The sequence below is a fragment of the Calidris pugnax genome, unplaced genomic scaffold (assembly GCF_001431845.1).
Source record: "Calidris pugnax isolate Ruff unplaced genomic scaffold, ASM143184v1 scaffold533, whole genome shotgun sequence".
In the NCBI taxonomy this organism is placed as follows: domain Eukaryota; kingdom Metazoa; phylum Chordata; class Aves; order Charadriiformes; family Scolopacidae; genus Calidris; species Calidris pugnax.
Window position 1 is genome coordinate 113,264 of NW_015091238.1, and position 10,002 is coordinate 123,265.

The 10,002-nt window shown below is 61.9% G+C and overlaps 2 protein-coding genes across 2 annotated transcripts in view; one reads left to right on the top strand and one right to left on the bottom strand.

Moving 5' to 3' along the window:
* Positions 1 to 39: 39 nt before the first annotated feature.
* On the top strand, positions 40 to 2,697 carry PRPH (peripherin). The gene is made up of 8 exons (XM_014959900.1): positions 40 to 77; positions 377 to 437; positions 671 to 766; positions 846 to 1,007; positions 1,082 to 1,207; positions 1,293 to 1,513; positions 2,036 to 2,112; positions 2,191 to 2,697. Exons 1-7 carry the CDS (start codon positions 40 to 42, stop codon positions 2,094 to 2,096), a joined length of 765 nt encoding a protein of 254 aa, XP_014815386.1. The 3' UTR covers positions 2,097 to 2,112; positions 2,191 to 2,697.
* A 4,273-nt stretch (positions 2,698 to 6,970) lies between these two features.
* Positions 6,971 to 10,002, bottom strand: part of ARHGAP9 (Rho GTPase activating protein 9) — a 6,376-nt gene continuing 3,344 nt past the window's right edge. Inside the window, exons 3-13 of the mRNA XM_014959901.1 lie at positions 9,762 to 9,849; positions 9,506 to 9,601; positions 9,297 to 9,395; positions 9,081 to 9,204; positions 8,877 to 8,990; positions 8,292 to 8,390; positions 8,134 to 8,211; positions 7,959 to 8,012; positions 7,730 to 7,864; positions 7,539 to 7,644; positions 6,971 to 7,277 (exon numbers count right to left, since the gene is read on the bottom strand). Of these exons, the coding sequence (XP_014815387.1) occupies positions 7,097 to 7,277; positions 7,539 to 7,644; positions 7,730 to 7,864; positions 7,959 to 8,012; positions 8,134 to 8,211; positions 8,292 to 8,390; positions 8,877 to 8,990; positions 9,081 to 9,204; positions 9,297 to 9,395; positions 9,506 to 9,601; positions 9,762 to 9,849 (1,174 nt within the window). The 3' untranslated portion in view covers positions 6,971 to 7,096. The remainder of the gene's footprint in view (positions 7,278 to 7,538; positions 7,645 to 7,729; positions 7,865 to 7,958; positions 8,013 to 8,133; positions 8,212 to 8,291; positions 8,391 to 8,876; positions 8,991 to 9,080; positions 9,205 to 9,296; positions 9,396 to 9,505; positions 9,602 to 9,761; positions 9,850 to 10,002) is intronic.

Below are 10,002 nucleotides of genomic sequence, written 5' to 3' on the forward strand. Positions count from 1 at the left end.
ATGTCACAGTGAGGGGCCCTGGGGGGCTGCAGTGTGGTCATGGCCCCACAGCCCCGGAGCGGTGTGACAGGGCCCAGGTGGGGTCCCCCAGGATCTGGGGGTCCTGCGGGAGGGGCTGGTCCTTTCCTGGCTCTGCAGGGACAGGGACATCCCAGGGCTGTCCCTTCCTGGGGCTGAGGCCAGCCCAGACCTTTGGGGGCTGTGAGAGGAGGGTGTCTTGGGCTTAGCAGACATTCTTCCTCCTCCTCCATCCTACAGTGTGTGTGTGGGGGGGGCTGTGGTAGGGCAGGAGAGCCCAGGCAGCAGGAGATGAGATGTGAGGGCTGGGGGCTGCACCCTGTCTCCACTGCTTCCTTCTCACACCTGCTGTCCCCAGGCTGGAGGACGAGACGCAGAAGCGGGAGGACGCAGAGAAGAGCCTGGTTCTGTTCCGCAAGGTGAGGGGGCTGTGGGGCCTGTCTCCCCCATGCAGTGCCCATTCCCCCTTGGCCCCTCGTGCAGTGCACACTGGTGATGCCCGTGACTGGTGACTGCCCACTGGCCCAGCTGCCCACACATGTGAAGGCCCCAGTGATGCCCCGTGCACCAGGTGCTCCCCATCCTGCACTGCCCTGGGGGAAGGCTGTCCCCTCAGTGCTGCCCCACAGCTTGGCCTGGTCTCTACCTGCAGGATGTGGATGATGCTACGCTGTCCCGGCTGGAGTTGGAGCGCAAAGTGGAGCTGCTGATGGATGAGATTGGCTTCCTCAGGAAGCTGCATGAGGAGGTGGGGAGGTTGCGGGGGGATGGGAGGGAGTGGATTTGGGTCCTCGTGCTGCCAAGTGACAGCCTGTGTTCCCACACAGGAGCTGCGGGACCTGGAGGTGAGCGCCATGAGCCCGGCGGTGCCGGTGCAGGTGGAGGTCTGCAAGCCAGAGCTGACGGCTGCGCTGCGGGAGATCCGCACCCAGTACGAGAGCATTGCTGTGAAGAACCTCCAAGAAGCTGAGGAGTGGTACAAATCTAAGGTACCTGGGGGCTGGGGGAGGGGCGTGAGGGGGCTGTGGCACCCCAGAAGCCCTGACTCCCCTGGCCTCGACAGTTTGCCGACCTCTCAAATGCGGCCAACCGCAATCATGAGGCACTGCGGCTGGCCAAGCAGGAGATGAATGAGTCACGGCGGCAGATCCAGAGCCTTACGTCTGAGGTGGATGGGCTGAAGGGCATGGTGAGAGCCTGGGGGGGGTTGTCTGGGCGGGGTGGGGCACAGGCACCGGGCCTCTGGCCCCACGTGGTCCCTTCTTCCCCTGCAGAACGAAGCGCTGCAGCGGCAGATGCGGGAGATGGAGGATGAGTTTGGAGAGGAGATTGGAAACTACCAGGATGTGGTGGGGCGGCTGGAGCAGGAGATCAAGCAGATGAAGGAGGAGATGGCAAGGCACCTGCGTGAGTACCAGGACCTGCTGAACGTCAAGATGGCCCTGGACATCGAGATCGCCACGTACCGCAAGCTGCTGGAGGGAGAGGAGAGCCGGTGAGGCCGCTCTGCCCTGCGAAGGGAGACTGGCACATGCAGCTTCATGTCCCTGTCACTCCCGCGGTGCAGAGTCTGGCTGGGGGAGAAGGTCCCCCTCGTTGGGTCAGCCCGATTGTTACGAGATTTTTCTTGTGAGGAGGCAGCTCTGGCCGAACAAAAAGTTCCCATGGGAGCTTCTTGCTGCTGAGATAAAAGCAAGGCCGGGGGAGCTGCCGCTGGCTCCTCTCCTGCCGCCTCGCTCAGCAGCCACAGGCACAGCCCACCTCAGCCCAGCACAGTTTATCTGTGGTATGGGTCCCCCACTCAGTGGTGTGGAGGGGTCAGGATCACCAGTGATGACTGAGCGCCCCCCTCACCCCCCTCTCCAGAAGCTCAGGTGAGGTGAGGGGGAGGGGGGCAGGGGTTGGGACAGACACCCCACAGGGATGTAGGTGGGTCCCTGTGCCACTGCCTCAACTGGCCTCGCACCCACCTGCACCCTGGGGGGGCACGGGGGCTGACAGCCTCTCTGTGCCCCAGTGCTGGAGCCGCAGCCTGCAGAGAGCCCAACGCGGAGTATGGTGCTCATCAGAACCATTGAGATGCGGGATGGGCAGGTGAGGGCTGGGGGCTGCAAACGGGGCGGGGGGGGGGGTCCATGTTGCGAGGCTGACCCACACCTTCTCCCCCTGCAGCGGGTGGTGACGGAGTCACACAAGGAGCGAGCAGAGCCGGGGAAGTGACAGAGAGGACCTGCTGTGCTGGCCCCCATCCTGCCCTGCCAGACCCTACGGGGCGGCACTAGGGAGGGAGGGGGTTTGCTGGACCCCACTTGCACACTGTGCAGGCTGTGGGGCAGAGCGTGGGGCCAACTGCCTCCAATCCCCACTGCCAGCCCCGCAGCATGATGCTGCCAGACATCCCTGTGCCTTGTCCTCCTATTTATTGCTATTTATTGCCTATTTATTTTTCTCCTTACTGGAACCAATATTTAATGACTGTCTCCCTCTGCCCCAGCCCCACGGCTGAGGGGGTCCCTCCGCATGGGTTTGTGGGCACCGGTGGTCCCCAGGCACTGTCCCCTCCCGGAGTCTCTGCCCTGCCTTGGCCCTGTCTCCTCCCAGCCCTGGGCCCTTGGTGTGGGTGGGGGGCAGGAAGGGGTGCAGGGGCCTGGCTGAAGTGGGGGGGAGTGTCTTGAGGTTGTCCCCCAATGTCCCCATACTGCTTGAGTGGCAAATAAAGGCTGTGGTGAGGATGGGGCCAAGTCCCTTGTGTTGTGAAGAGTGGGGCTAGCTGGGGGGGGTGGGGGCAAATGAAGTGGAAGACATGGAGCTGGCCGTGATGGTGTGCCAGCACCAGCCAAAACACAGTGGGGGAGGTGAGGAGGGGTGTGTGACCAGCGCTGCACTGACCATTCCCCCACCCACAGCTGTCGTGCGGAGAAATACCCTCCTGCTCCGCCAGCCCCCGCTTCTGCCTTCCACAGCGCTGTGCCCCTCAGCTGGGGTCCCACTAGAGCAGTGAAGGCGGGTGGGAGCACCGCGCTGTAGGACTTGGGAGTCCAGAGATCCCTCCGGCAGTGCCCCCCTGTAACTGGGATACACCTCCCTTCTCCCCCCAGATAGTGACCTCAGATCGGACCTGGTCATGTCAGGACCAAGGGACCCTGCCACCAAGGGATGAGGGACGCACCCGATGGGGACCAGGGCATACACCAGGCTGAGGGATGCTCCTGGATTAAGCATCCTGATTGATTCAGGGGAAGGAGGGCCTGTGAGGGGCCGGGGGGGGGTGGGCTGCAGGGAATATTAGGGTTGGGGGGCTCAGCTGGGGGCAGGGGGTTCCCTGAACCCCCAGCTGCAGCCCTAGGGCTGCGCTGTGCCCAGGGAGCACCCTGGGGTACAGGGAGCTCTGTCCCTGCTCCCTCCTGTCACCGCTGCCGACCAGCAACAGTTAGGGAGCTCCTCACCCACTGGTGAGGCCACACCTGGAGTATTGTGTCCGGTTTTGGGCACCTCAATACAAGGGAGATATTGAGGTGCTGGAGCGAGTGCAGAGGAGGGCAACGAAACTAGTGAAGGGCCTAGAAGACAAATCATATGAAGAATGGCTGAAGGAGCTGGGGCTGTTCAGTATGAGGAAGAGGAGGCTGAGGGGAGACCTCATCACTCTCTACAACTACTTGAAAGGACACTGTAGAGAGGTTGTGGCTGGTCTCTTCTCACAGGTAATTAACAATAGAATGAGAGGGAACGGCTTCAAGCTCCAACAGGGTAGGTTTAGATTGAACATTAGGAAGGAATTCTTCACAGAGAGAGTGGTCGGGCGTTGGAACAGGCTGCCCAGGGAGGGGGTGGAGTCCCCATCCCTGGCTGTGTTGAAGGGCCGTTTAGATGCAGTGCTGAGGGACATGGTGTAGGGGAGGACTTTGTAGAGTAGGGGAGATGGTTGGACTCGATGATCCCAAGGGTCTCTTCCAACCTCAATGATTCTATGATTCTATGAAAAACACTTCCACAACCCTGACAGTGCCCCTCCCCCACATGCCAGCTCCCCAAGTCTGTCAGGGTACCCTGGTGCTGTCCCCATCCCTGGGCAGCCCTCTGTCCCCGTGGCTGACTGGGCTCTGTGTTCCCTCCAGTAAAACACTCTGGGTTTGGATGTGCAGCTCCTCCCTGGGCCGGGGGGATGGAGAGGACCCACATCACATGTGGGCACAACTGGGGCTTTGACAGATTGCCCGAATAGTTCGGATTCCGGCCTGACCTAGTTGAGAGAATATCGGATTTTTTTCCTTTGAGAGTCTTGAGGGTTGGAAATTAAAACAGACAGCTCACATCATGTCCTTCCTGAGCAACACGTTATCGTGCCTTTATAGAGTTGTGTATGAAGTTAGTTAACACAACGCTGCCTAAACTGCCAGATGTGTTGGGTTATTATTCGTTTGTTCTTTGTTTTTATTTGCAGTGGTTGGGTTCTGAGTGGTGGGTGAATCGTGCTGTTTTCAGATGGTGTTTAGCACTAATTTATGGAGGGATAAATCGGGGCAGGGCTTCACCTGCGCACCTCGGCCGCCACCCAATGGATTCTGCCACCAACTGCTCTGGAAAGCGCTCTTCCTTCTGTGGAAGCTGACTCCGTTAGAGTTTGGGGATTGTGGAAATGACCGTTGTCGTCAAATCATGATTTTAGTATAGATTCTTCCGAATCTTTTTCAGGGGTGGGTTTATATTAAGCAATGGTGCAGAGGTACATGTTACACGACATGCACTGCCACTACTCCCGCTCTGGCGATGAGCAGTGCTGCTATTCCAGCTCCATCCCTACCGGTACAAGTCACCCCTGTGACCAGGAAGCAAAAAAAGTCAGTTCGTGTCCCTTGCCCTTATACCAAAGACTGGTTTAAGTCAGATCGCACAGGAGTGAGTTCTGACAAGGATCAGAGGGAGCGTCCTTCTAAAACAGATCAAAGAGAGGGTCCTTCTCAGGTGGTATCAACTGAGGAGGAGGATATGAGAAAGGACTTTAGCTGTCATGAAGGCCAAGAGCCTCGTTGCTCTGATGCTGGGATAATAATGGGCCTGATACGACAGACTTAGACTGTAGAGAAGCCAGGCAGTTGAGAAACCTGGACAGAGATGAGGCATCGATAAAGCAGTTGGGATAAAGCCTTATACTCTCAGTCTCTGGGGGTGACTCCTGTCAGCTGAAAGGTGCAGGTATCCCTTTAAGGATGTCAAATGCTGCCCGAGCAAACGGACCACCATGGAAAATGGATGCAGGAGCTGAACTCTACCCATGGTATCACCCGGAGGGATCCCAGGGTGCTCCTCTCTGGGCTGGGGGTGAGGGCAGCAGGGGGAGGAGGTATCGGGGGGGTGCCAAGGGATTTAGGTGCTGGGGGGTTCGGGCTGTCTGCGTATCTCCACCCTCACTGCCTGGCCCCCTCTCCTGCTCCAGCTCCTGGTGATGCCACTGAGAACGAGCCAAGCTCACAGTCCTCCCGGCACCCCACGTTGCCATGGGCAGAGCCATATTCCCAGCACCCAGGTCTATGAGGAAGGGGTGCCTGGGACCACCCTGCCCAGCCAGGTCTGCTGGGGCAGCAGGGGGCTAGGAGAGCTGGGGCAGGGTTGGAGGGGGCCCTGAACCAGTGTCTCATTGCAGATGGAGAGTGCAGAAGGACGGGGTGATGTTTCCCCATGTCTGGTGTGGGGAAAGGTCCTGGCACCACCCGCACATCCACAGTGGGGAGCCCACATCACCCCACTCCACGCATCCATCACCCCCACACACCCCCTCCCATTACTGTGTGCCTGTTAGAGCCTCAGAGCATGAGGCCTGTTGCTCCCTAAAAAGCTCCATCCCCTACACCCTTTGGGGGTCACCATCCCCCTGGGCCACACGCCAGCCCCCCACCTGGTGCCTCTGAACCTCTCTCCCCCAGGCAAACACCCCACCACTGTGCTGGCTGCCAGAAAAGCTTCTCCCACTCTAGCTCCTCCACCCCCTACCTGTGCACCCCTCTGGGAACCCCTGCCCCCCTCTGGGACCCCCACCACCCTCTGGGACCCCTACCCAGCCCTGTGACGGGATCCTGGCACTGGAGGGGTGGAGGCTGAGGCTGTACAGCACAGGCACCAGCCACTGCTTGGAGCCAGGGTTGCCCTGCCACACCAGGGACATCCCCTGGGCACCAGTGGGTCCTTCCCAGGCCCCAGTGAGCACCTGGATCAGTCCCTGGTGTCTCCCTAGGAGTCCCCCAGGATCCAGCTATGTCCCCTTGGGCCCTGTGCCTCCCAAGTCTCCTGTGTCCCCCCCTTTTTGCCTGGAGCTCTGGGGCCCTGCCTGCCCCCCATCTCCTGCCTGCCCTGGGCCAAGAACAGATCCAGTGGGCACTGCTGCCTGGGACCTGCGAGTGGCTGGTGCAACTGGTGAGCAGAAGTCTTGGAGACACTGGGGAGCTGGGAGGATGCAGAAGCAGTAGTTGGTGGCACCGGGTTCTGGAGGCACGATGGGATGGGAACCAGAGAACCAGGGGACATGGGGAGGGACTGGGGGCCACTGGGAGGCCCATGGGGATGGTGACACCGACAGTGACAGCTCCCATATCCACTGCATCCTGCAGGCAGGGATCCTGGTGGTCTGGCAACTCTAGGGTCCACAGGGGCTGGTGGTGGCTGCAGCAGGGTGTCCCACCCCTGGAGAGACCCTCAGCCCTGGCACTGGCTGGGGACTTTCCTGGGGGGCGTCTGATGATGATAAATACGTATTTAATGAATGGTGGAAATAAAGCAGCGCTATAATGGCCTCAGGGAGGGGTATGGGGCATGGCAGGGGGCAGATGGAAGGGCATTCGGGGGCTGCCACCGGACTGGATGATGATGTTCTCCGGGGAGGCAGCGTGAGGTGGGTGGCTCTTGGTGCCACAGACTCCCCCCCGCCCCCAACCCTGCTCAGAGCAAGACGTGCTGATGGTGCCGGGGAAGGTGCTCGTTTACTGCAGAGTCAAAGGTACATGGGGCAGAGGACTTGGGGGTAGGAAGGAGCACTGGCAGCAAGAGCAGTGTGCCTGAATTTGAGGCGGGGGGACAGGCGTGCTCAGGAGGGCGTGGGGAAGATGTGGTCAAAGTGTGCCAGCAGCAGCTCCACGACCTGGTTCTGCTGGGCCATGTCCACTGCCAGGCTGCCCGGCTCCCGCTCTGGCCGCAGCAGCGTCGGCCCGAACACGATCCCGATGTTCTGCCGTGTCATGCGGTTGACATCCACCCGCTCCATCACGCTGGGGATGCGCAGGGTTGGGGGGTGGTCCATGGACCCCATCCAGCCCCAGTCCCCCCTCCATCGCCCTAGGGGCTCCGTCTGCCAGGGCTCCATCACTCTGGCAGGCACCCCATGCACCCCTTCCTGCCTCCACCCCCCCCTCCCCTGGCATTCCAGGGCCACCCCATACCTCCCCGTTACCCCATAGCCCACCCACCTGTGGGGCATCTCTAAGCCCACCCCACAGCCGCCCTCAGCCTGGAAGCAGCCCTCCTCTTACCGGCGGAGGTGAGCCAGAAGGTAGCGGAGGGTGGCATGGTTAGGGGGGGGCAGGCTCTGCACCAGCTCAGCCACCCGCTTCACCTGCTCCTGAGGGTCCGGCAGCTCTGGAGGGGGAGCCCCAGCAGTCAGACATGGTGCCCCCCCGTAGGCTGGGGGTGCCCAGGGGGAGTGCTGCAGGGGGGCACTTACTGACGGCTTCAATGAAGGGGTCGAAGAGCCTGTAGGGCACTAAGGGCTCGGGCAGCTCCCGAAAGAAGAGCTTGAGGGCACCAGTCACCACATGGACATCGCTCCACTCGGGGTCTGCCAGGCTGAGCCGCTCCTCTGGGAGGAACGGGAGAGGTCACCTTGTGCCCAGGCCCCCCCAGGGTCCCAGCTCTACCAGGGCGACTCTCCCTGCCCGGCCACCCCAGCTGACCTTGGCATGGCTGCTCAGGGAAGACGTAGCGCCCGTCCGAGGTCACGGCTCGCTCTGTGGGGAGGAAGGAGGGTTTCACGGGGGAAGAAGCCACCTTCCCCTGTTCCTGGGCACATGCTCCAACACCTTGTCTCCTCCCCAGTTCCCGTGTCCCGTGCCCCCCTGGTTTCCTCACCCCGGTCCACAGCAAAGCGCAGTTTCTGGATGACAGAGAGGTTCCCGTTGACCCGGTAGATCCCATCGACGTCAAGGCCTGGGGACAATGAGGGGGATGAGAGACGGTGGGGGAAGCCTGTGCCGGACGGTGGGACATGCCGGCTGGGAGGACCCTACCTCTCTCCTCGACAGCCTCCACGCAGAGCCGGACAAAGCGGGGCACAGTGGTGCTCTCCCGCTGGCACAGGGCATCCAGGCGGCACCCAAAAACCTGGTCTGAGAGAGGACAGTGCTGGGCAAACTGGGATGGGGAGCACTGAGACTTGGGGGTACAGGGAGGGAACGCTGGGGACCAGGAGGGTGGTGGTGAGGGCAGAGAGGGACACCTGCACTGGGAGAGGGTATTGGGACCAGGAAGGGATGCTGGACTGGAGGGAGACACTGGGACCAGTGGGTGCACAGGGACTGAGGGGGAGGATTCTGGGGGGAAGGAGATGGGACGACAGACACTGGGATCAGGAGAGGGACAGGGACCAGGAAGGGATGCTGGGACTTGGGAAGAACACTGGGACCAACAGGGGCAGGGGGACTCAGGGGAGGGACACTGGGCAGGGCAGGGGGGCACCAGGGACTGGCAGCCAGTGCTCAATGGAGCACTCAGGTCCCCCCTTCCTCCTCGACTTTGGGCAGACGGAGGATGTGGGAGGGTTTTGGGTGGTCTCAAGGACGTGGTGGGACTTGGGGGGGGGGTGTTCACCCCACCTCGAATCAGCCCCTTCTCCTGCAGGCTCTGGAGAGGGGGCCGCTTGATGATGAAGCGCCTCAGCTTGCTCTTCACCCGCTTCTTCTCCGAGGCATCGGGGGCATGGGGGGCACCTGGGGGGCACAGCAGGCCCGGGGGGTGGTCACAGTCATGGTCATGGCAGCCCTCAGTCCTGCTGCCCCCTCTCCAAGCCCCAGCCCTACCTGGAGCCCCAGCCCCCTCAGTGACCCGTGGTGCTTCATCCTCGTCCCCGCTGAACTCCACCAGGTCCCCAACGTCCCCCTGGTGCAGCCACCCCACAGGCATGTCCATGGGGTTCTCCAGGTCCTGGGCGATGTGGCAGTGGTGAACAAGGACAGTTGGGGATATGGGGCTGAGGGCAGCCATGGGGCACCCCCTGTGCCCCCTCAGGCACTCACCAGCCGGCGGATGACCCCCCGGATGGCCTGGGCCCACTCCTGGATGGTGGCCTCTTGGTCCGACTGTAGCAGGAACTCATTGCCCGTCACAGTGCGGAGCTGGGGAGGGAATCCCTGTGACCCTCAGACTGCTACAGAGACCCCCAGGTCCCTGGGTTCTGCACTTTAGGCATCCCCATATCCCCACCCCGGGGTCCCACCCCACTCACGTGGAGGACGTTCTTCTTGCTGGAGAGGTCATGGGCCCAATCCAGGACAGCGCCCCGCAAATCCATGCTGCTCTCCGGGCGGCTGCTGGCAGGACACTGGGGGGGCACCGGGTGTCACCCTGTCCCCCTTGTTTCTCCACAGCACCCCATATTCCTCCACAACCCTCTCCTCCCGCTGTCCCTCCCTGTCCCCCCCACACCTCCCGATGCTCCAGTACCCCCCTGCCGTCGCAGCACCCCTGTGCCCCCCACTCACCCAGGCAGTGGGTGCCGGCCCCTTGGGCTCCTTGTAGAAGATGAGGCTGTTCCCGGCCAGTACCCCCCAGGAGACCCCCCAACTCTTCCTGGGGGGCAGCAGGTGAGGGTCACCTCCCACCCCTCCCCAGCCAAGGGCTGGAGGCAGGCTTGGGTGCCCCCCACCCCAGCAGAGCCCCACACAGGCACCATTTGGGCACTGGTAGAGCCCCATGTCCACTACCTCCCCCCTCCCCCTCCCC

Bases quoted from the DNA above. Each gene is read 5' to 3' on its own strand.
- PRPH (XM_014959900.1), top strand. From the start codon at position 40: ATGGCCCCACAGCCCCGGAGCGGTGTGACAGGGCCCAG. The intron at 1,008-1,081 runs GTACCTGGGGGC...TGGCCTCGACAG, and splicing joins AGGAGTGGTACAAATCTAAG to TTTGCCGACCTCTCAAATGC. The intron at 1,514-2,035 runs GTGAGGCCGCTC...TCTGTGCCCCAG, and splicing joins CTGGAGGGAGAGGAGAGCCG to TGCTGGAGCCGCAGCCTGCA.